The 22,168-nt window shown below is 55.7% G+C and overlaps 1 protein-coding gene across 1 annotated transcript; it reads left to right on the top strand.

The window, feature by feature from the left end:
- Positions 1-1,985: 1,985 nt before the first annotated feature.
- On the top strand, positions 1,986-21,802 carry RTKN (rhotekin). The gene is given in 14 exon segments (XM_026717154.2): positions 1,986-2,235; positions 11,920-12,119; positions 12,844-12,905; positions 14,867-14,920; positions 17,446-17,563; positions 17,914-18,135; positions 18,221-18,315; positions 18,460-18,566; positions 18,771-18,896; positions 19,285-19,450; positions 20,412-20,516; positions 21,188-21,322; positions 21,325-21,396; positions 21,399-21,802. Coding segments are annotated over 14 exon segments (1,749 nt in total). The 5' UTR covers positions 1,986-2,124; the 3' UTR covers positions 21,575-21,802.
- Positions 21,803-22,168: the final 366 nt, after the last annotated feature.

Below are 22,168 nucleotides of genomic sequence, written 5' to 3'. Positions count from 1 at the left end.
TTGCTGGATCCCTTCCATGCTGTTTTCCTTTTTTCCCCCTCTACTTTTGCTTCTCGTTTTCCTCCTTCAGGCCGGAGAGCAACTCCGGTGGCCTAGAGGTAGACTTCTCACCTCACAATCAGGAGGCTGTGAGTTTGATCCTAGGTAGAGGCTAATATTTGGAATAGACTCTCCTGCTCAAGCAGCGGGTTGGACTAGACCAGGGGTGTCCAACCTTGGCAACTTTAAGACTTGTGGACTTCAACTCCCAGAATTCCTCAGCCAGCTGGCTGAGGAATTCTGGGAGTTGAAGTCCACAAGTCTTAAAGTTGCCAAGGTTGGACACCCCTGGACTAGACGACCTCCGTCGTTTCCAACTCTGTTATCCTGTGATCCTAAGACAACCAGCAGAGCCTTTCTCAAGCCGCTCCTCTTGGTGTCCGGAGGCCAAAGGGGGTCAACGTGTCCAGGTTTGGGCATGAAAGCTTCAGGATAAAGAGCATCCCAACAGCTGGACTGGGTGTAGGGGGTAAAAGAGGCTGCAATCCTGACCCTGCCTTGATTTCCAGGTTTCTGTTCTGACCAAGGCTTCCCAAGACCGTAATTAAGCACACGCTTCGTTAAAACAACTCTTGTTTTATTTCAGCACTGGGAATTATGTGCATTCCCAGCCTGTAATGAGTCCCAAACAGTCCCTTGAGATAAGCACCCACCTTTCTCTCCTTTGAATTGCTGCCAACAACTTAAGTGCCGAATGAACTATAAAAAACCCCAGCCGAAGTACAAAGTCCACACAGAGCTTCAAGGATTAATCGGAACAGAACAAACTATTTTACTTCCTGCAAAGGTTTCGTCATTGAGGCCTGACTTTTATCCCTTATGGGAGGGGCAATCACCTCCCAGCCTTACTCCTGAGTTGCCCCTTTTGTTTCAGCTGCTCTCGCCTTCTAGCAGCTCTGCGCACACGCGCACTGGGATCAGGCTCCCCTGGGTCCTCTGCCTCGCTGCTGCCAGACTCCAAAGGCAGCACCCCAACTCCCAGATGGTCCTGGCCCCATCTCTGCATCAGATGCAGGACCGTCGTCCGAGTCCTCTCCAGACTCCCTGACTGGTCCCCTTTCTTCCTCACTGTCTTGATTTCACTGCCATCTGCACAGGCTGCTGGCGAACCACAACAGTTTCCACATCACGGACAGGGACGGCTCATCCCACGAACGGGCCCTATCCTGAAAAGTTTTTAAGAGTCACAGTTGCAACTCTTAAAGCCACCGTTGCTAGGAACTCGGGGCATTTGTAAGAACCCCGATCCTTCGTTGCATATTAATTTCCTTTGCAGCCAAATTGGCAGTTTAAAAACAAAACAAAACTGGAATTCAGAAATAAGGCAGGATCCACAGCCTGCCATCTGGTGCCCTTGTCTTTGCGTGGGGGTGATGGCTCAACTGCCAGCCCACCAGCCCTCCCTCCCTCCTCAAGGCCAAAGAAGCCAGCTGTATCTCCTTGCCCCAGGCTGGCCTTGCAGGGAAGGTCAAAGGGGGGGAGCAGGCCAGCCTCCGCCTGGCACTTATCAACTGTCCACGGGGTTATTTGGAGTCTTCCAGCAGGGCCTCCACCGCGTTTTAGCCACCGCCCCCCGCTCCTCGCCAGCTGCAAGTGGTTTCCACCGCTTGCTGTGGGCAGGCGGCCCGATCCTTCCCTTGCAGGCACCGGGCGTGAGCCTTGCCCGCCCCGCTTTCCGAGGACCTCATCCGCCCGATAGGCTTAAGCTGCGTGTGCGGTCAGTGCTCGCGCCAAGCGGGGAAATCAGAATTTACAAGTCGTGCGAATTCAGGCACAAAGGTCCGAGGAGGCAGCGGCTCAACCCGCTCCGCAGGCGGCCCCGCGCCAGGATCTGCGCGGAGGGAAAGGCGGGAGGCAAGGAGGCGCGGCCGGCGGGGCCGCTCAGCTGCTGCGGGCCGGGCTCGCGGGGGCGGGGGCGGCGCCGTCTGGTGGGGCGCGGCGGGCAGGAGCCGCGACCCCGCCCAACCGGGCGCAACCGAGGACTGTCCGAGGAGCCGCCGCCCCAGAAGCCCAGGTCTTGCGCCGGCTAGCGGAGGCCGAGCAAGACCGCTCCGGTCGGCGCCAGGAGCGCCCCGCGGCCGGACCATGTTCCAGCGGCACCAGCGCAGCAGGGTGACGGTGGCGCGGGGCTCCGCGCTGGAGATGGAGATCCGGCGGGGCCGCTTCCGCCTCAGCCTCCTGGACGAACCCGAGCAGGTAAGGCGGCGGCGGCGGAGGGGTGGAAGAATCCGGCCGGTTTGGCCGGGAAGCGCTTGAAGCCGCCGCGCGGGCGGGAAGCACGGAGCTGCTTTGGCCGAGGCGGCTGCGCTAGGGCCGCGGAGGAGCCGGCAGAGGCCGCCCGGCCGGGCCCACCTGTTGGGCTCCAGGAGGCGGGCAGGTGTCCCGAGAGAGGGGAGGGTCCGGGAGGCAGAGGGGGGCTCGCTCGCTTCCCCCTCTGGGGACCCTCGGGAGCTGCTCCCCCTCCCCTTCTGAAAAGGGAACCCCGCGCCGCACCCCAAACTCGCCGCGCCTGGTTAAAACAGCGACTTCGGCCGAGCGCCGCCCAGACTTCGCGTGTCAGAGTCGGGGAGGTCTCTGGGTGGGTATCCAAGGCTCCTTGCAGCCCCGGCCTCCCAGGCGGCTCCAGTCCTGGGGCCGGGAACTTTTGCGGGCGGAGAGGAACTTGGTGCGTGCATCCGTGGGCAGATGCAGCGGCTCTCAGCTTCCCACCTAGACTGGTGGCGGTGTGGTGGTGGTGGTGAGGTTATCTGGAAGGAAGGTGACCACCAAGTCTTGTGTGGTGACCCCATCCCCCACCCCCCCACCTGGAAAGGTGTCCAGAGCCCTGACCCAGAGGCTGAGCCTTGACCAAGGTGAGCAGGGCCACTGGGGCTCTTGGTAGCCAGAGGGGGCTGCAAAAGGAATTGCTGCTTTTCCGGTTCTGGGATGGGGCAGAAAGAATGTGGCTCTTGCCCAGGTGACTGGCTGAAGTTCCCAGGCCTTGGGGGGGGGGGGGCACTGACCAGCAATGTGGGATATTGTGAGGTGGCTTTGTGATCCCGCTGCCCAGGTGTGGCCTTCTTGGTTTTCTTTCCTCTGCTTTTTCTCCCTTGGTCAGCAGAAGGCTGCGGGGACAGTTCCCCAGACATGAAGGGCCAAAGAAGCAGATTCATTGTTGTAAAAACTCTTGAAGCCGTTTTTGAAAGAATTCTAGGGAGGGAGGGAGAGAGGCGTATTAAATGTGAGCTTTACTTGTAGTTGTGTCCAAATTTCTCTGGTACTTCTTTTTCTCACCTGCTGTCTTCCAAGGCTAAAACAGTTCCCTCTGCCAGGCACATCTAATCCAGTTGTAGCAGGTTGTTCACTTCTGACTGTAGGAAAACACGTATATAAGCTTCCCTGATCAAGATTCTGGTCTTCTTATATATATATATGTATATGTATGTTTTTATTATGGTTTTCAAAAATACAAATCACTCTCATATTCGTAACAATGTTTTGGCATGACAAATAACATATATCCTTAAATACATACATACATATATACATATATTAATCATCTATTAAGGTCTCTTGCTTGGTTTACCACAGGGGTGTCCAACCTTGGCAACTTTAAGACTTGTGGACTTCAACTCCCAGAGTTCCTCAGCCAGCTTTGCTGGCTGAGAACTCTGGGAGTGAAGTCCAAGTCTTAAAGTTTGATACCGTTTCCATAATCCTTCATCCTTGTCTTTAAATCTGTTGTTTAACCACTCATGCCATTTGTCCCACATTACATAATATTCTGAGCCTTCTTCGTTTTCCATTCCCAATGTCAGCTTATCCATTTCAGCGCCTTCTAGCACTTTTTGTATAACTAAATCTTCTGAGGGGATATTCGCTCCTTTCCATAATTGTGAAAAAGCTATTCTGTCTAATCTATCACAAGATTCTGGTCTTCTACAGAGTTAGCACGTTTCTTTAAAAAAAATTGAATACCAAGCCAAACCTCTGTTTCATATGCCTGAATGATGGTTTCCTCAAAACTAGGGTCAGGTGACGGGACTTTCAGTGCCCAAGACTCCACGGTCTGTTTTGCAGGATTAGTGTAACCCAGGGAGAGAGAGACAAAATCCTTCCCCCGCCCAAGGTGTCTGGGAAGCGGGAGATTAGTGGAGGCCTTGCTGTGGGCTCCCGAAACGTTTAGCCAAGGTTTCACTGCTGCCTCCAGTTCCCGGACACACAGATGGAGAAGGACATGCCTGCTGTTGTCCAAGATGAGGCCACGGTGCAGCTCTTGGCCTCCTCGTTTGTCCCATTGGGTTTGTTGTCCTTGGGCAAAATGTCACCACGGAGGCAGCCTTGGAGGGCTGGCAGGCCTAGCCTTCTCCGGCAGTTCCTATGAAGCCCCGATAAAATGGAGCAGGATTTGAATGTTGTAGAAACCAATGAGTCCTACTCCCTGCGCCCCAGGGTTGGTCAGTCGGGTATCTTTGTAGATTAACAGCCAAGGAAGCCCAGCAAGCCCATTTGGGACCAGTTGGGATGATGCAAGCAGCGTATCTTGGCTTGCAAGGTAGTCTCTTTAAACTAGGGTCCCCAAACTTGGCAACTTTTTAAGACTTGTGGACTCCCAGAATTAGCTGGCTGAGGAATTTTGGGAGTCGAAAAGTCTTAAAGTTGCCAAGGTTGGAGACCTGTAAACTAGAGAATTTAGCTTGCCTCAGGCATGTCAGTGTTCTTGGGATAAAACTTGCTTGTGCCTTGCTGGTTCAAGACCAGAGGAGGGACATTATCCCTCCTGTAGCAGGAAAGTATGCGCGATGTGCGTGTTCCCAGCTGCAGCTAAGACAAATCACTTGGCCTGCATCTTTTCTGACTCCCTACCGAAGATAATGGGAGCGCCTCCATGGCTCAGGGCCACTCTGGGCATGGAGGCCAGTATCTCTGGCTGATCCCATGATGACTGACTATAGAAGATTGGGTGGGTCATCAGTAAACAGCATGAATTAACTGATGGAAGAAAGAAGAATCCTTTGGCCTGTAGAACGAATAGAAAGAGTGGAGTGGAGTGGAGTGGAATGGAATGGAATGGAATGGAATGGAATAGAATAGAATAGAATAGAATAGAATAGAATAGAATAGAATAGAATAGAATAGAATAGAATAGAATAGAATAGAATAGAATAGAATATAATTCTTTATTGGCCAAGTGTGATTGGACACACAAGGGATTTGTCTTTGGTGCAAATGCTCTCAGTGCACATAAAAGAAAATATACATTCATCAAGAGTCAAGAATCATCAGGTACAACACTTTCTTCCTGATCTTGAAAATTTAGCTCTCTCTTCTCCTTTTCCAGCTTTTATAGAATAGAACAGAACAGAAGAATAGAATAGAATAGAATAGAATAGAATAGAATAGAATAGAATAGAACAGAACAGAATTCTTTTATTGGCCAAGTGAGATTGGACACACAAGGAATTCGTCTTTGGTGCAGATGCTCTCAGTGTACATAAAAGGAAAAATTCATTCGTCAAGAGTCAAGAATCATCAGGTACAACACTTAATGATTATCATAGGGTACAATAAGCAATCAAATCATACTAGGAAACAGTGAATAGAGTAGAATAGAATAGAGTAGAGTAGAGTAGAGTAGAGTAGAGTAGAGTAAAATAGAATAGAATAGAATAGAATAGAATAGAATAGAATAGAATAGAATACTTTATTGGCCAAGTGAGATTAGACGCACAAGGAATTTGTCTTGGTGCATAATAAAGAGGAGCAGCATGATAGATGGGGGGGAGGGGCGGCAGTGGGAGGGGGCTGATCCAGGTGAGGAATTGAAGGGAAGGTCTAAACAATATGAATGAATAAAATCGCTGTAACATAGGAACATGCACATTGGTGATACTTGCATTTTAGGAAACAGCTGGAAGGAGTTGGGGAGAAATTACGTGAAAAGAAAAATACTTTGTGGAAAGTGACCTAAGTGGATGGATAGGAAGGAAGAAGAGCTAGTGGGCCCTGAGAGATCAGGTTGATTGAAAAGAGCGGGTTTCTGTTTAGAAAATTCTCTGTTTAAGCAAACCTCTGTTTGTAGGTACATATATATGGTGAAGGGCTCAATAGAAATTTAACAAAATAACTATTCGATTCATTTAGGTTGGAAATCTCTCTGCAAACTGAAAAAATGGAAATTGGATGTGGAAACGTACACACACACACACACACACACACCCCAGACAGTAAATTATGTTGCAGAACAAAACGGGGAGAGGGGTGCAGATTTGTGCTGCTAGGAAGTGTGGAAAGAAAGGTTGTTGGAACAAAGTGAAAAAGGCTAAGAAAAAATTCACCAAAGAACATGGATTTCTGCCCGGAGAGTCTCAGCAGGCTCTGGAGGAAGCGGAGGCTGGCCGTATGGCGTAGATCTCTCCAGTTAAGTGCTCTGCCTCTTCCCTTGTGGACTGCAAAGAGAAGGCAAAGCGAAGAAAGAACTGTGGGGTGGAGGAAGAGAAATGGGGCCCTTTTGTGCTCTGGATCTGGATCCTTTGAGGATCTCAGCTGGGAAAAGCCACGAGGAGGCAAAAGCAGAGGTGGCCTTCAGCAGGTTCTGACCAGTTCTGGAGAACCGGTAGTGGAAATGTTGACTAGTTTGGAATACCACCTCTGACTGGCCCCACCAACCCCATCTCTTCTCTGCCTCCCGAGTCCCAGCTGATCGGCTGGCTCTTCTTTAGTTGCCCTGCACAGGAGAACAGAGCTGGAAAGCAGGTTATTGGAGTGGGGAGGAGAGATTTTGCAGTAATCGCCCTGGAGTAGGGAGGGGATGGGGATTTTGCAGGATTCTTCCTTTGCCACCCCTTCCAAGCCAAGCCACGCCCACCAAGCCAAGCCATGCCCACCAAGCCACACCCACAGAACCGGTAGTAAAATATTTGAATCCCACCACTGGGCAAAAGTGCTCAGATCTGAGCCACCTCTCACTCGGGGAAAGGCGCTGTGGGGGACCAGAAGCTGTGAGAAACGCTGATTCCAGGCTGTGTCGCTTTAGGAAAGAAACTTGAGGATAAAACCCTGCAAGACCTGCATCCCCATTGCACAGTTTCCTCCATCTGCATTGGGGGCGGGCGGAGTGAGGATGCTCTGTGAAGCCGGATTCATAGTCACAGAACTGCCCCCAAAGGTGCTTTCTCAAGAGGCAGCTTGGGTTTTCTTTTTCTTAGAAGATGTCTCACTTCTCGTCCCAGAAGCTTCTTCAGCTCTGAAGAAGAAGAGGAGGAGAAGGAGAAGGAGAGCGGAAGAAACTTCTGGGATGAGAAGTGCAAAACATCAGCCAAGAAAAAAAAGAAAAGAAAATCCAGCTGCCTCGAAAAAGCACCTCTGGGACAACCATGGCCTGGATGGCTGAGAAGCTCCATAGCAGGGGCCTTCAAACTTGACAGCTTTAAGACTTGTGGACTTCCACTCCCAGAATTCCTCTTCCAGTCACGTTAGCTCAGGAATTCTGGGAGTGGAAGTCCACAAGTCTTAAAGCTGTCACGTTTGAAGACCCTTGTGATAGATTATGGATGGATGGATGGATGGATGGATGGATGGAGAGACAATAAACAGACAGACAGACAGACAGACAGATTCAGAGGTCTTCAAATTCAGAATTCAGAGGTCTTCAAACTTGACAGCTTTAACACTGTTTGAGTTAAACTCCCAGAATTCCTCCTCCAGTCATGTTAGCTCAGGAATTCTGGGAGTTGAAGTCCACAAGTCTTAAACTTGCCAAGTTTGAACAGCCTTGCTCTTTAGAGATAACCATTCACCCCGGCTGAGAAAAAAAAAATGCAAGCAGTGCAGCCCAAAGGAAATGGGGAGCGGGGGGGGACACCTTCAGACCCCCGTGTAAAGGGATCAAACCTTGGGGACCCTTTAGAGCAGGGGTCCCCAAATTTGGCCACTTTTAAGACTTGTGGACTTCAAACTCCCAGAATTTTCCAGCCAACGAAGCTGAATGAAGAATCCTGGGAGTTGAAGTCCAGCAGTCTTAAAAGTTGCCAAGTTTGCAGATCTCTGCTTTAGAGGTTGGGGGGGGGAGTGATCAAGGCCAATTCAGTGACCCACCTTTATCTCCCCCTTCTTCAAAGAGTGGCTGGGGCTGGGCCAGAACGCCTCCCTCAAGGCAATGGCAGCAGGCAAAGGGAAGTCTGTGGAGCAGATCATTAACCTCTTGGGAAAGCCCAGGCCACGAGGGGGGAGCGCGCTGGCTGCCCATTAACTCAGATCCTATTAAAGGAGGTTAAATTAACTGAAGACTGGTCTCCAAGCAGATCCCCTTGGGGGGCTCAGGGGTACCTCCAGCTGCGGCATCCATGGGCAGGTCTCTCCTGCCTCCCCCCACCTCATCCTCTCAGCCTTACGGGAAGGGAAGGGAAAGTCCTTGGGGGGGGGTATTCTCAGCCAGAGGGAAACCCCCCCACCACCATCCCACTCCCCCTGCCCCAGGGCACATTTTCCCACACTGCCGGCATCCCAGGAAGAGCCACCCGATGGTTGGTGCCAAAGGAGAAGGCCCAGGAGCCCCCTGGCATCTCTTGCGGTGTGTGTGTGTGTGTGTGTGTGTGTGTGTGTGTGTGTGTGTGTGTGTGTTCAGCTCAGCTTCTCCTCTCGGCCCTTCAGGGGACGTTGGTTGCCCTCTGGTGGCCGAGGGCTGGCATAGCCTCGGGGGGCTTCTGGCTGGGGCTTGGACCTCAGGGAACAGAGAAGTTTCTGGACTGGTGCCTGGCTGGGGTTGGTGGTCTCCTCCCCGGCCCAAGAGTGCTGGGGACAAGGAGCCACCCACCCGCCTGCTTCCTTCCATCGCAGGGAGGGAGGGAGGTGTCTGAAGGAGAGGCGAGGCTGTTGGAGCAGCCAGCTTGGAGGGGCGGCCCTTGTAAGATGAGCTGGAACAGGAAGGCTGGCGGGGGGGCGGGGGGTGGAAGCCAGGCAGATTTCCTGTGCATGGAGCGCCTACGACCCAGGAGGGAAGGGCAAGGGGACATGGGTAAGGCAGCCACCCTCACGTAGGAGGTAAGGGGCTGGGGGAGCCCAGCGGGGCAGAGCCGCCACCGCTCCACTCTCGGGAGGAAAGTCCCTGGGCCAGTCAGCAGGGGGCAGCAGCATCCGCCTGCCCAGGGCACCCCAAAGCCCCTCCGTCCAAACTGGCCCTTCCGGGAAGCCATGCCTAAACAGTGGGGCCCCGGCTAACAGAGGGGGGTGGCACTGCCGAGCCTGGAGGCTGAGGGGGAGGGCCGTGCCCTGCCCTGCCTGGCAGCTGGGTGCAGCCTCTGGGCCCCCCAGCCCTGCCCTTTCAGTCACAGTGGCCGCTTGTTCTCCGGGTGGGCGGTGGAGCTGCTGGGCTGGCACGAAAGAAAGGCCCCTATTCTTTCCACAGCTGGCCCAGGAGAGCGGCATCTGCTGACAGAGGGGCCGGAGGAGTGAGCCTGCTGCCCTCACACACGCACACACACACCCCCCACACCCTGCCTCAAAAGCAGCCCGAGAGCCTGCTGGCGTCGAGCTCCATGGGAAGCCCAGTTTGGGGGTCTTCGCTCTGAAGCCACACCTCCAGGGGGACCTCGGGAGGGGGGCTGCCCGCCCGCGCAGGGGGCCTGGGGCAATGCAGGACAAGCTGCACATCTTGGAGGATCTGAACATGCTCTACATCCGGCAGATCGCCCTCAGCCTGGAGGTACCCTGCCGCTGGACGTTGCTGCTTTCAAAGGGCGGGGTGGAGGGGGGGACATTTGTGGGTGGGGGTCAGCGTGTGGGTGGGTGTGTTTCGATGTATAGGGTTGCCCATTTAGGTGGGGGAGGGCTGTGTCTTGGCCCAGGAGGGCCAGAGAGAAGCCCCCCGACAGATGTTGGTAAGGAGGGGCTGCGAACTGAGCACCGGCCTGGGTCGAACAGGGCTGTTCAGGTGTGTCGCTGCAGTTTGGGTGGCAACCGTGTGGCTACCTTCCAGGATATACTTTCGACTCCCCTGGGTCTTAGTGAGGTCCCCATGCAAGAGTAGTAGCGCTGCTCTCAGCCCGTAGCACCTGGTGACGACCCCTGACGGGGACCCGTTTCTTTCGTCCATCCGGCTGGTCCCTGCACACTTCTTGAGAGGCAGAGAGACGCGGCAGGGGGCTCCCTGGGCTGGGCTCCTGCCAGGCACTTTTTGCCCGTGGCTTCCTCGGTGACGTTGCTACATCTTTGTGAGCTCCACCTGTTGGGTCTCCTGCTCCTGTTAGCCTGAGCAGTCAGTGGGTATGCGGGCTTGGCAGGCGCTGCCCAATTCCCCTTTGCCCTGGGTCCTTCGGGAGCCCGGAGTCCTGGACCTCAGCGTGTTCTTGCTTGGCTGCCCAACCGAGGGTTGTGTCAGGATTGGCAGGAGGTGCCATCTCTCGCAATTGCCCACCAGGGTCTTGGAATGGGGGAAACAGGGAACACTTTTCCTGCTGGGACCTTAAGCCTTCCACACCCCTTTGCCGTCTCTCTTTGTGAGAAGAGGCCAAGGACCCCTGGCAGGAGGGTGGGGGGCATTTGCCTGGGGGCAAATAAAGGCTGATGATGCTGGAGAGAAATAGAGTGGCCCCTTGGGAGAGGGGTGCCCTGCCTGGGCTGCTCCCCGTCCAAGAGGAGCCCAGCGGATTCCCGGGAGCAGAAACGGCTCCGATTGGCACTGAACAGCCGCGGGGACCCCTCCCCGTTTGCCTTCTCAGCCTCACGCGCGGGGGCCTGAATCCCTCAGCGGATCGGGCCCTCTCTCTGTCCGTCAGCCGCCGCCCACCCACCCAACCCCTACGTGGGGGTCCCCGTCTCTGCTCCGGAGGGAAGGCAGGGCCTGGCCCCGCGGCAAGAGCGAGGGCGCTGGGCTTTGGGCCGGGGTCCCTCCGCAGTTGTCTCCACCTCGCGAGGCATTCCGGCCCCCGCCGATCCCAGCCGGCCTATTTTTAGGCAGCGGTGATGTCACAACCTCCCCCCCCCACCGCCCTCCCTCTCGCTTAGACCCTGCCCAGGCGACCCCTCCCCTCCGACGCAGCTGCGGCCAGCGGGAGAACCGCCCTGCAGCGGAGCGAACGGAGCGGAGGCGGCTCCGGGCTATGAGCCGGCGGCATGGAGGACGGGAAGCCAGCCAGTGTGAGCGGGGAGCTGGGGGAAGAGAAAGGCGGAGGCTGCGGGAACAGCCAGCTCGGGGTTGGGGGGGCGGCAGGGCGCATTCCGAGGAGGTGGGGGGAGGGTCTCGACCTCCCTAGGTCCCGATTAAGGGGGGGTCATAATCCGTCCTGCTCTCCTCCCCCGGCCTGGGTTGGCCTCTGGGCCAAGGGGGCACCCCGAAAAGAGCTGCCCCCCCCCCACTTCTCCCTCCCACCCACCCCCACCCGCAGCATTCCAGGCCCAGAGGGTGGTGAGCTTCTCTGGGTTGCAGCTGCTGCAAAAACTGCACACACCCACACACCCCCCCCCCACGGCTGGGAATGAAGACTGCAAAGGGGGGGTCTGAGGGCCTTCATGCCCAGCTGACAGATATGGGGGTGGGGGGAGGATTTTCACTGCCTTTTCATGAGTGGGAGGAAAAGGAGGGGGGGCAACGGGGGGAAGGTGCCCTCCAGATGTGTGGCTGCTCTTATGGCACTGGCACCCCCAGGCTCTCCTCTTCCCTGAAACACCTGTGCAAGTGGATAAAGGAGGAGGTGCTGTGGGGGGGGGGCACTTCTTCTCTCCCCAGCGGCCCCAAAGCCATCGGGGCACCATGCCAGCTCACTGGTCTCCTGTCCCTCATACGCCGCCTCCAGAGCTGTTTAGTCAGGTTCCGTTTCACCCCCCCCCCACTTGCTACCGCCAAATTTTTGCACCCGGACCCTTCAACTGCATCCTCTGCCTCCTCCTCCCCACCCCCCGCAGGGCACAGACCTCCAGAAGAAAATTGACCATGAGATCCGCATGCGGGAGGGGGCCTGCAAGCTGTTGGCGGCCTGTACTCAGCGGCCGCAGGCCCTGGAGGTGACGAAGAGCCTGCTGGTCTGCAACAACCGAATCCTGGCCTACATGGCGGAGCTGCAGCGCATGAAAGAGGCGCAGGTGATGCAGCACATGGCTCGGCGGTGAGTTGGCCTCTGGGAGCTGGAGCTGGGGGGGGGGGGGGGAGGCACCGTCTTGCTGGGTTGGTGTGCAGGCAGACGCGTGCAGAGGGCCACGGAAGCAGAGAAATCAAGCATCCTGGAGCGCAGACGCTTTGCTGGCTTCTGTTGCCATGGAAACCTGCTCAGGCCCACCTCATTTTCGGCCACTTTCCCGGTCCTTTCCTTTCCCTCCCTGCCTCCTCCTGTGCTCACCTTCTTCCCGGTGGGGATTGGGGGGCAGCCCGTCAAGGATCTTTGGGGCTGCCTCATTCTGGGGAGTGTGGCGAGGGGGCGAGGAAAGCCTCTCTTCCTGGCAGCTTCAGGGTTTTTGACCTCCCTTCCACCAGGCTGGGCAGGAAGCAGAGCAACACACACACACACACACACACACACACACACACACACACACACACGCCTTGCTCTGACGCTCCCTCCCTCCTTAGGTTTAATCCAGGTGAAAACTCCTTAAAGGACTCCCCTTGTTCATATTAATCCCCACTGATATTAGTGTTTTTTTGAACGCCTGTTTCGCTCAGTTCACGCGTGATTTTCTCAAGTTGCCACAAGAAATACAGTACTGCCTTTCTGGTGGCAGTCAGAGTCATAAATTCCGTGCTTTGTATCGGGAGCGTTTTAATCATTGCAATCGTCGTTTTAATAATCCTTGGTTTCACTTTCTCCTCTACCTCCAGCCCCCCGAATTTAGTCCTTCTGAGGCTGGATCCACGGACAGTCGCTTACCATGTCGGGGCCGAATCTGTGTCTCGGGTAAGGAGGGGCTGGTCCTCGGGGGTAAAGCCTGGCGAGGCTTTGCTCCCCCTCACACGTCTCAGTGGAGCCAGAAAAGAAATGGGAGGGAGGGTCTTATACCCATTACCTTTTCAACGGGACGTTGTATTTTGCAGCATTCTCAGACCTTCCCGGCCTCAGGTAGCATTTTAGTTAAAGAGAATTAGAGCAACCCCCTTTTTAAAAAAAAAAAAATTCACATTTTATGGTTGGAAAGGACAGTAGTCGAATGATTCAGTCCGAATGGCAGTATTATTTTTTTTAAATTTAAAATAAAGTTTATTTAAGTTTCATATATTTCAAACGTGGTAGTATTTCTATTGTTAGCGTTCGTCTCTGTCTATCAGGAAACTTTTGCTAGGAATAATGGAAGAATCGCACTATAAGGAAGAAGGAGCTCTGCTACTTTGGCCCACGAGGCCAGCTATCCCAACCTTCATTTCACCTGGGCTAAAGAGACAGAGCCTTATAAGGAAGCCGGGAAAAGCTTCACCCACTGACCCGCCCACCCACCACGGTTCCTGGCTGCCCTCCTTTTATCCTGCAGGCCGTTCAGGCACCCTATGAAACCAGCATAGCTCCCCTGGGGTTTTTGTAACTTTCTCTTCTGGGCAAGGGATGGCACTGGAGTTTTGGCCAGCAGAGATGCTGGTTTTTGCCCAGTTAATCCTGTCCTTCCATTCCGGCTCTAATCTCGCCCAGCCAGGCTCAGCTTCCAGGCCCTTAGACCAGAGCTCTCCAACCTTGGCAACTTTAAGATTTGTGGACTTCACCTCCCAGAATTCCCAAAGCTGGCTGAGGAATTCTGAGAATTGAATAGAATTCTTTATTGGCCAAGTGTGATTGGACAGACAAGGAATTTATCTTGGTGCAAATGCTCTCAGTGTGCATAAAAGAAAAGAGACATTCGTCAAGAGTCACGAATCATAAGGTGCAACACTTAATGATAGTCATGGGGTATATAGTAAATAGAATATAGTCATAGGGTACAAATAAGTAATCAAATCATACTAGGAAACAATATAAATCATAAGGATACAAGCGACAAAGTTACAGTCATACAGTCACAAGTGGGAGGAGATGGGTGATGAGGAGTGATGAGAAGATTTAACAGTAATAGTAGTGCAGACTTTGTAAATAGTTGGACAGTGTTGAAGGAATGATTTGTTTAGCAGAGTGATGGCGTTTGGAAATATAAATTGTAAAGATACAAGCAACACGATTATAGTCATAAGTGGGAGGATGGGTAAAAGGAAGGATGGGAAGATTAATAGTAATAGTAGTGCAGACTTTGTAAATAGTTGGGCAGTGTTGAGGGAATTATTTGTTTAGCAGAGTGATGGTGTTTGAGGAAAAACTGTTCTTGTGTCTAGTTGTTCTGGTGTGCGTGGTTTTGAGGATGGAGGTTGAAACAGTTTATGTCCGGGATGTGAGGGGTCTGTAGATATTTTCACAGCCCTCTTTTTGACTCATGCACTATACAGGGCCTCAATGGAAGGCAGGTTGGTAGCAATTGTATCCCGGCGCTTAAAGTTGCCAAGGTTGGAGACCCCTGCCGTAGACCTTTGGGACCAGGGTAGGCGGGGCAGAAGAAGCTTTCCCCAGCACAGCTTGTGCACAGCCAGGATTGGCCTGGGGCAGCCACCCCGCATGCCCTGTTGAAGAGGTCCCCGATCTGCAGCAGGCAGCCCTGGAGCCCAGCCTCTGCTCGGGGGGGGATCCACTTCCCAACTTTTTCCCAAGGAAATTCAGAAAGAAGCCGAGTGGGGCCAGTCCCTGCCTAACTGACCACCGCACTCCATTCAGTTCCATTTATCTTTGTCTAAAGGACGGGGGACTAAGGTTTGTGACTGTAAACAAGCTGTGCATCGACGTCCTTAATGCCTTGTGTGTCCATACAGATCATCACCCGTAATTCTCTTTCCTTCCTCCCCCCTCAGATCTACGGATCCCCCTGATGTGGAAGGACACCGAATATTTCAAGAACAAGGGGGGTAGGTTCCCACATGGTCTTTCTGTCTCCTCCTCCTCCTTTCCGTTCGTTTCTCACGTTCACTCAGCGGCTACGTAACAGACTTCAACCAGGGATCTGCCAACTTGGAACAAGCTGGTGTACCGGAGACAAACTCCTTGTGTGTCTAATCGCACTTGGTCAATTGAAGCATTCAATTCAAAGCTGCCACAAGGCTGTGGAAGGGCGGCCATATTTGACCAAGGTCTGTGTTGCTGCAGACACACACTTGACCTAGTCCCAGGGGTGGGATTCAATTTTTTTAACAACCGGTTCTGTGGGCGTGGCTTAGTTGATAGGCATGGATTGGTGGTCATGTTAATGCTGGGTGTGGCCAACTCAATATCACTCACTTCGAGACACGCATCTCCTCGTCTGGCCTCTCATGACTGTGGGAATGCTGCCAACAGTCGTAAGTGTGAAAAATGGTCATAAATCACTTTTTTCAGTGCCATTGTAACTTTGAATGGTCACTCCACACAAGCAAAGTACCAGCAAAGGAGTGGGGAAAAAACTCCAGAGAAGTTCCTGAGACAGGAAGTCTAGTCCTGCCAAGAATGTAATAAGGGTTAACGGAGAGGCAGTTTCTGTAAGCAACACCAGAATGTTTCCTTCCTGCCTTCCTTACAGGATTAGGCCAGTAATTTCTTCTAACAACCGGTTCTCCCAACTGCTTAGAATGTTAACAACCGGTTCTAGAGAATAGGTGCGAACTGGTAGAATCCCACCCCTGCCTAGTCCAGTGATGGCTAACGTTTTCCTCGTTGCATGACGAAAGTGCATGTGGGAATGCACACACACGCCTTCACCCATAATACAATGCGTGCGCAATTCCCTGCCCCCTGCGCATGCACACTTCTCCCTGCATGCACTGCGCACCTCTGCACATGCATGCACAACCCCCCACGTGTCCTGCCCCCCTGTGCATGCTCACATGTTTCCTGCGCGTGCATCTCTCCCTGTGCATGCATGACAGATACCCGACAATCGGCTGGCAGGAGGGCGCGCACGCATGCACAGTGGATCTGCTCCAGGCGACCTCTTGCGTGCCAGCAGAAATGGCTTTGCATGCCACTTCCGGCACATGTGCCATAGGTTTGCCATCATGGACCTAGTCTGTCCTCTGTCTGGCTTTAGGCTTTCTGTGCATTTTAAATAAAAGATGGCGTGTAGAAAGGAGGCGAAGGGTCCCTTCAGATGTTCTCCTTCCAGGGGTCCAAGAAGGATTCACCAAGATCAAGCTTCCGTTGCCTCCAGCTTCCACCGGCCATCGTTCAAATCATCCCGTCACCTGTTTTGAACAATTGGCGATGAAGCTGGAGGCAACAGAAGCTTCATCTCGGTGAATCCTTCTTGGACCCCCTGGAAGGAGGAAGTCCGCTTTCCCATGGGATTCTCCTTCGGAAGAGCTCAATGCCATCGTGGGCCCCGTGGCTGAGGGAGATTTACCTGCAGGGGCCCAGGAAGGGGGCTTTTCCCAATGGACCCCCACCCGCCACCCCTCCTGTGGCTGGGCCTGCTTCTTCCGGGCTGGAGTTTTGCAGGGCCCAGGAAACTGTTCCTGTGGCCCCCCTGGTGGATGGAACTGTCAATGCTGCTTTTGTTTCTCATGCAGTTTTTTTTTTCCTTGTATGCCAGTTTGGAAGGGAGCTGAACAGGAGCAGGATTGGGGGGTGCGGGGGGCAGCATGGGAAAGAGAAGTGGCACCTGCCAACGAAGAGAGGCCAGCCTGAGGGCCATGAGCGATTCAAGCTCTGTCCCAGGACTCGGGCAGGGGCGGGCTTCAAAAAAAATTAGCAAAGGGTTCTCTTATCTAGTTGCTGGGGAGGCGTGGCCATGGTGGGTGTGGCCTAGCCAGCCTCCTGCACCGTGTGTGTGTGTGGTCTTTGCCCTCCCCGGACTCCGGAGGCTTTTCACGAGCCTCCGGAAAGGCGAAAACGGGGCCCCCTGGGCTCCGGAGGCTCTCTGGAAGCTGGAAACGGGCCCATTTCTGGCCTTCTCAAACTTCCGGCAGGCCTTTTTTTTTGGCCCTCCTCGAGCCTCCATGCACACCCTGCACTTACCTGCATCCAAAATGGGCCATGTGGGGACTCCGGGAGGGAGGGGCAGGTGGGGCCTGCCAGGAGTGGGATTTGGGAGGGGGTTCTCCGAACGGCACAGAATCTTAGCTAAGGGAGTCTCCCGAACCTCCGCGAACCCCCAGCAGCCCAGCCCTGGGGTTAAAAGAGCCTCTGCTCCTTTGGCAGCCGGATGGTTGATTCCGGGGGATAGGCAGCTCCTGGCCAGCCCCTCTCCCCATGCCCCACGCCCTGTATTTTGGAAGAGGCTTCTCTGCAACTGCCAGCGCCTGTGGAGCCACCATGAAAGAAGCCGATCGGTGTGTGTGTGTGTGTGTGTGTGTGTGTGTGTACATGTACCCCCCGCCCACCACAGTGGCCTCAGGACTGTGAGGAATTGCAGCTGGGGCACTAAATGCCCCATTTCTCTACCCCCCCTTCCCTTTTCCAGACTTGCATCGCTGTGCGGTGTTCTGCCTGCTGCAGATTGGCACGGAAATCTACGACACGGAGATGGTGCTAGTGGACCGGACGCTGGCCGACATCTGCTTTGAGACCTCCGTGCTGTTGTGAGCGTCGCCTCCCTCTCTTCTGGCCGCTCGGCAATCCCGCCTCAGCCCAGGCAGGGAGGGGAGGAGGAGGGGGCCCCACCTGACTCCAAAACTGGTGGTGGGGGCTGGCACTTCACCTTTTGGGTGGAACTGGGCATTTCGGGGCCAGGTGGGAATGGTGAAGTTGGTGCCCCAGGGAAGGTCCGGAAGAAACCTTGAGGCCAGCAATAGGTGGGTGCCTGCAGGCCGGGCCTGAGCCCAGAGGCTGCCCCTGGGATCCAGCCTCGGTGCTTCTGGCTGGCTGGCTGGCCGGGATCCTGTCTGTGCTGAGAGCCTGCATGGGGCGCCTCCTCCTTCTCTGTCCCCAGCACGGAGGCCGGTCCAGGCTTTGAGCTGAAAATCGAGCTGTACAGCGCTGCCCTAGAGGAGGACTCGGCCCTGAGCGCCACCCCCAAGAAGCTGGCCAGCCGCCTGAGCAGCTCCCTGGGCCGCTCTTCGGGGAAGCAGGTGCGGGCGGCCCTGGATGGGAGCAGCTCAGGTGGCAACGGAGGGTGCAGTCCGCTGCTGCTTCCCCTAGCCCCCACCACGGCGTGAGTAGCCACCCCACCTCCCCGGGGGAGCCCTGCAAGACACACACCCAGCTGCCTCACCAGCGGGCTGCCCCTTCTTTTCCAGGGGGCCCAAATACCAGCTGCTGGCCTGTGCCCACCTTGGCCTGGCACACGTCCAGGACGCCTTTCGCACCCATGACCTCGTCGTCACTGGCAACGGTAGGCAGGGATGGCTGTGGGCCTCCCTCACACCTGGGGGTCAGAGCGGCAAGGGGTCTTGGGACAAGCTTCTCGCGTGCTTGAGCCAGTGGCTGGAGACCTTTTACTGGACCCCCAATTTTGTCCCCCCCACTTCCCCCCCAGAGGAGAGCTCCTTCTGGCTGCCCCTGTATGGCAGCCTCTGCTGCCGCCTGGTGGCCCAGCCCAGCTGCATGGTGGAACAGGTGATGGCTGGCTTTCTGAAAGTGCAGGTAAGGGCTTCACCTGTAGGAGGAGGGAGGCCGCCCTCCCCCTCACACACACACTCCCGGGGGCCAGGGACATACAGGACCCCCCCACCCTACACCTGAGCTGACTGGGGTGCTGAGACGGGCCCCCTTCTGCGGCTGGGTGGGAGTCTTCCACCCCCGGGGAAGGAGAAAAGGTGCCAAGGGCCTTGCCCCCCATCTGTGTAGCAGGGGGAACAGCTGGACTGGCCGAGGCTCTTCTGCGTCCTGCGTGGCACCAACCTTCTCTGCTACCGGCACCCTCAGGATGTGGAGGGCCAGGAAGAGGCTGCCTTCACCATTGCCATCAACAAGGTACGGCTGGGCGCGGGGAGGCCGTGGCTCGCGGGCACACACTCCAATAAGCACCCAGGCCAAGGGGCCTCTCTGGCTCTTTGCTGCCCACTGTCCATAGGGGACAGCTGAGCAACCCTTCCCAGACTGCCCCTCCTGCCATGATACTTCTTTTGGGGGGGGGGCTGTGCCCCTCCCTTGTCTGGTTTCAGATCATGGAAAAATATCCTGGTTCTTAACTCACCCTTTCAGAAATCCCTCCCAATTCTGGGGTTACCTTCTCTACTAACTAACACCCTGGTAGAAGTGGGGGGGCTCCGTTCCCCTCCCCTTGGGGGACGGTTCCATCCCAGACCGAGGCGACCCACGGCAACTGGCCCCACAAGCCAAGCCTCTTTCCTCTGGGCAGGAGACGCGCATCCGGGCCAGCGAGAAGAGCCCCAGGGGGCCCGTCCGCTGCATGTCAGTGACCAACCACTACGGAGATGAAGAAGTCACCCACACGCTGCAGGCCGAGTCTCCCGCGGAGGCCCAGCGCTGGATGGAGGTCTTCTGGCAGCACTTCTACGACATGAGTGAGCGGAGGAGAGGCAATGACCAAAGGGGGCAGGCTTGGGGGTCCGGGGGAGAAATAAGGAGAACAAGCTTCCCTGGACACGGCCCCGATTCACACAAGGAGGCCAGATGTTTGGGGAGCGCTGAGGCACAAACTTCCCTTCCAAGCTGGATCTGAGGCACTCCCCACTGCAGCCAAGAACATTGGGGGGCCTCCAAGGCCAGCCTTCCTTCGATGCCACGGGACACCCCCCCACCCGCAAGCAGCAACTGGGAGGGGGATCTCGGAGTCTTAGGGGATAACCTGCTAACCATGAGCCAGCCGTGTGCAGGAGCAGCCCAAAAACCAATGCAATCCTAAATTGCATTAACAGAGGGATACAATCGAGATCAACTGAGGTACTAATACCACTCTATAAAGCCTTAGTAAGACCACACTTAGAATAATGCATCCAGTTTTGTTCACCACACTATAAAATAGATGTTGAGACTACAAAAGTTGCAGAGAAGAGCAACCAGGATGATGAGGGGACTGGAGACTAAAACATACGATGAACAGTTGCAGGAACTGGGCCTGGCTAGTCTAGTGATGGGAAGGACCAGGGGAGACAGGATAGTGGTCTTCCAATATTTGAGGGGCTGCCACAGAGAGGAGGAAGGGGGTCAAGCTATTTTCTAAAGCGCCTGTAGGTCAGACAAGGAATAATGGATTCCAACTGAACAGGGAGAGATTCAACCTGGAAACAAGGAGGAATTTTCTGACAGTGAGAACAATCCACCCATGGAACAAAAGTTGCCTTCAGAAGTTGTGGGAGCTTCATCATTGGAGGCTTTCAAGAAGAAACTGGACCACCATTTGTCAGAAATGGTGTAGGGTCTCCCAGTTGGGCGGGGGGGTTGGACTAGATGACCTCTAAGGTCCCTTCCAGCTCTGATTATCTGTTAAGCCTCTTTACGCCTCTTGTGGTTTCCCCCCCCCAGGCCAGTGGAAGCACTGCTGCGATGAAGTGATGACGGTGGAGGTGCCATCTCCGCGCCGCCCTCCGATGCTGCTGCCCAAGCAGGGATCCCTGTACCACGAGATGGGTGAGGCTGACAGGGGCCGGCATCCCTGGGGGCAGAAGTGCGGGCCCTGAGGGTCTCCCGAATCTTGGAGGGGAGGGTCTCTGTCCTCTCTGCCCCCCCTTTCCAGCTCCACGTCTCCAGGGTCTCTCTCGCCCCTGATCCAGGGTCTGTGTCTGTAACTCTCTGCTCTCCTCCTGCTCTCCTCTCTCTCTCTCTCTCTCTGCATGTCTCTCTTTTGGCCTCCTCCTCCTGTCTTGTCTGTCTGTCCTGCCCCAGCTCTCCCTGGCGCTGGGGGGCCACCCTCCAACTGCGAGGGGCTTCTGTTGCAGGACAACGCTGTCTCTGCAGAGATTCGGGCACTTCTGTCCAACTATTACAGTGACAGGTGAAGTAACTGCAACCCGGTGGCTGGGCCCAGCAGCCACCAGGCGCAGGGAGGAGGGGCTGCTATGCCGCGGAAACCTCGGAAGGGGAGATGGGGGGCAGGGGCAGGAGGTCCAGGCTGAAGGATCGGTGGTAGGGCTGAATGCCTTCCAGACCCCTCCAGCTGACCCAAACTGGCCCGTCTTCCGAGTGTTTTTGTGTTGAGCGGCAACTCTCCCTTAGGGGAAAGGAGGGGGTCCCTGTATGAACCGGAGGGGTCCAGGCCGCCTCTAACAGAGCCCCCCCCTCCTCCTCCCGCTTTCCTGCAGCTATTGAGCCGGCTGATGACATCGAGGCAGTGACCGAGATCCTGGCCCGGCGGGTCTCAGACCTAGGCGAGCCCGTCTGGCTCTCTCTTTTCGAGGGCTCCTCCCCCAACGGCATCGCCCCCAACTGCAACTCGGGCACCGCCCCATGCCCCCCGCAACCCCCTGGGGCCGGCCTCGCACCTTCTCACTGGACGCCAAGCTCAGCAGGCTGAAGGGCGCGCGGGCCGCCCGCCGCCTTCCCCTCTGCCCAAGGCCCACGGCCTTTCGTGTTCCAGTTCCGGGTCGTCCAGCAGCTGCAGCTCAACTCCAGACTCCTCCGAGCGGAGCCTGCAGGCCCCCGCCCAGCCCTGGTTCGACCCTCGCTTGTGGCTGCAGTCCCAGGTCTGAAGGCTACCGAGAGCAGAGGGTCTGCGTTCTTCGGGGGCCTTCACCATGCAGAGACACACCAGCCGAGGCCACAGTCCCCATCCCTGCCCCCAATGAGGGGCTGACCTGGCTAGCGAAGCAGCTGGCCACGGAGTTGGGGGGGCGGGGGGGCCCCCCTCCATCTTCAGGAGAAACGCACCTTGCTTTCCCTCGTAAAGAAACTGGAATGTGCGCTGTTGAACCCGAAGAGAGGCCGAGCTCTTTCCTTGCCGTGGGCCGAGGGTCCCCATTTGCCTTCAGCCCGGCCTCTTCCTGACACCCCCCCCCACACACACCCCTCCTCTCAAGCTGCAGGGATTGGCATGGAGGACGAATTTGGGGTGGGCAGCCCTTCCTTCCTCCAAGCTGCTCTCTGTGGGGCTCGGCGGCCTCCTTTTCTGTGAATACGCATTAAAGTGTACTGACTTGTCCCCTCTCTAGTGCAGGCTGGGTCTGTGGAGGAGGCTGGAAGAGCCCCTGGGGTGGGAGGACGGGGGGGTGGGGAGGCTTTGTCATACAGGGCTGGCTCCAGTACCGGTGGGGGGGGATAATTTTGGGGTCCACCCTCTCCTTGCA

This window comes from Pseudonaja textilis, chromosome 6 (assembly GCF_049901715.1).
Source record: "Pseudonaja textilis isolate UNSWEBS1 chromosome 6, rPseTex1.2, whole genome shotgun sequence".
In the NCBI taxonomy this organism is placed as follows: domain Eukaryota; kingdom Metazoa; phylum Chordata; class Lepidosauria; order Squamata; family Elapidae; genus Pseudonaja; species Pseudonaja textilis.
Note: the sequence above shows the minus strand (reverse complement) of the source record. Positions and strands in the feature narration are given on the sequence as shown.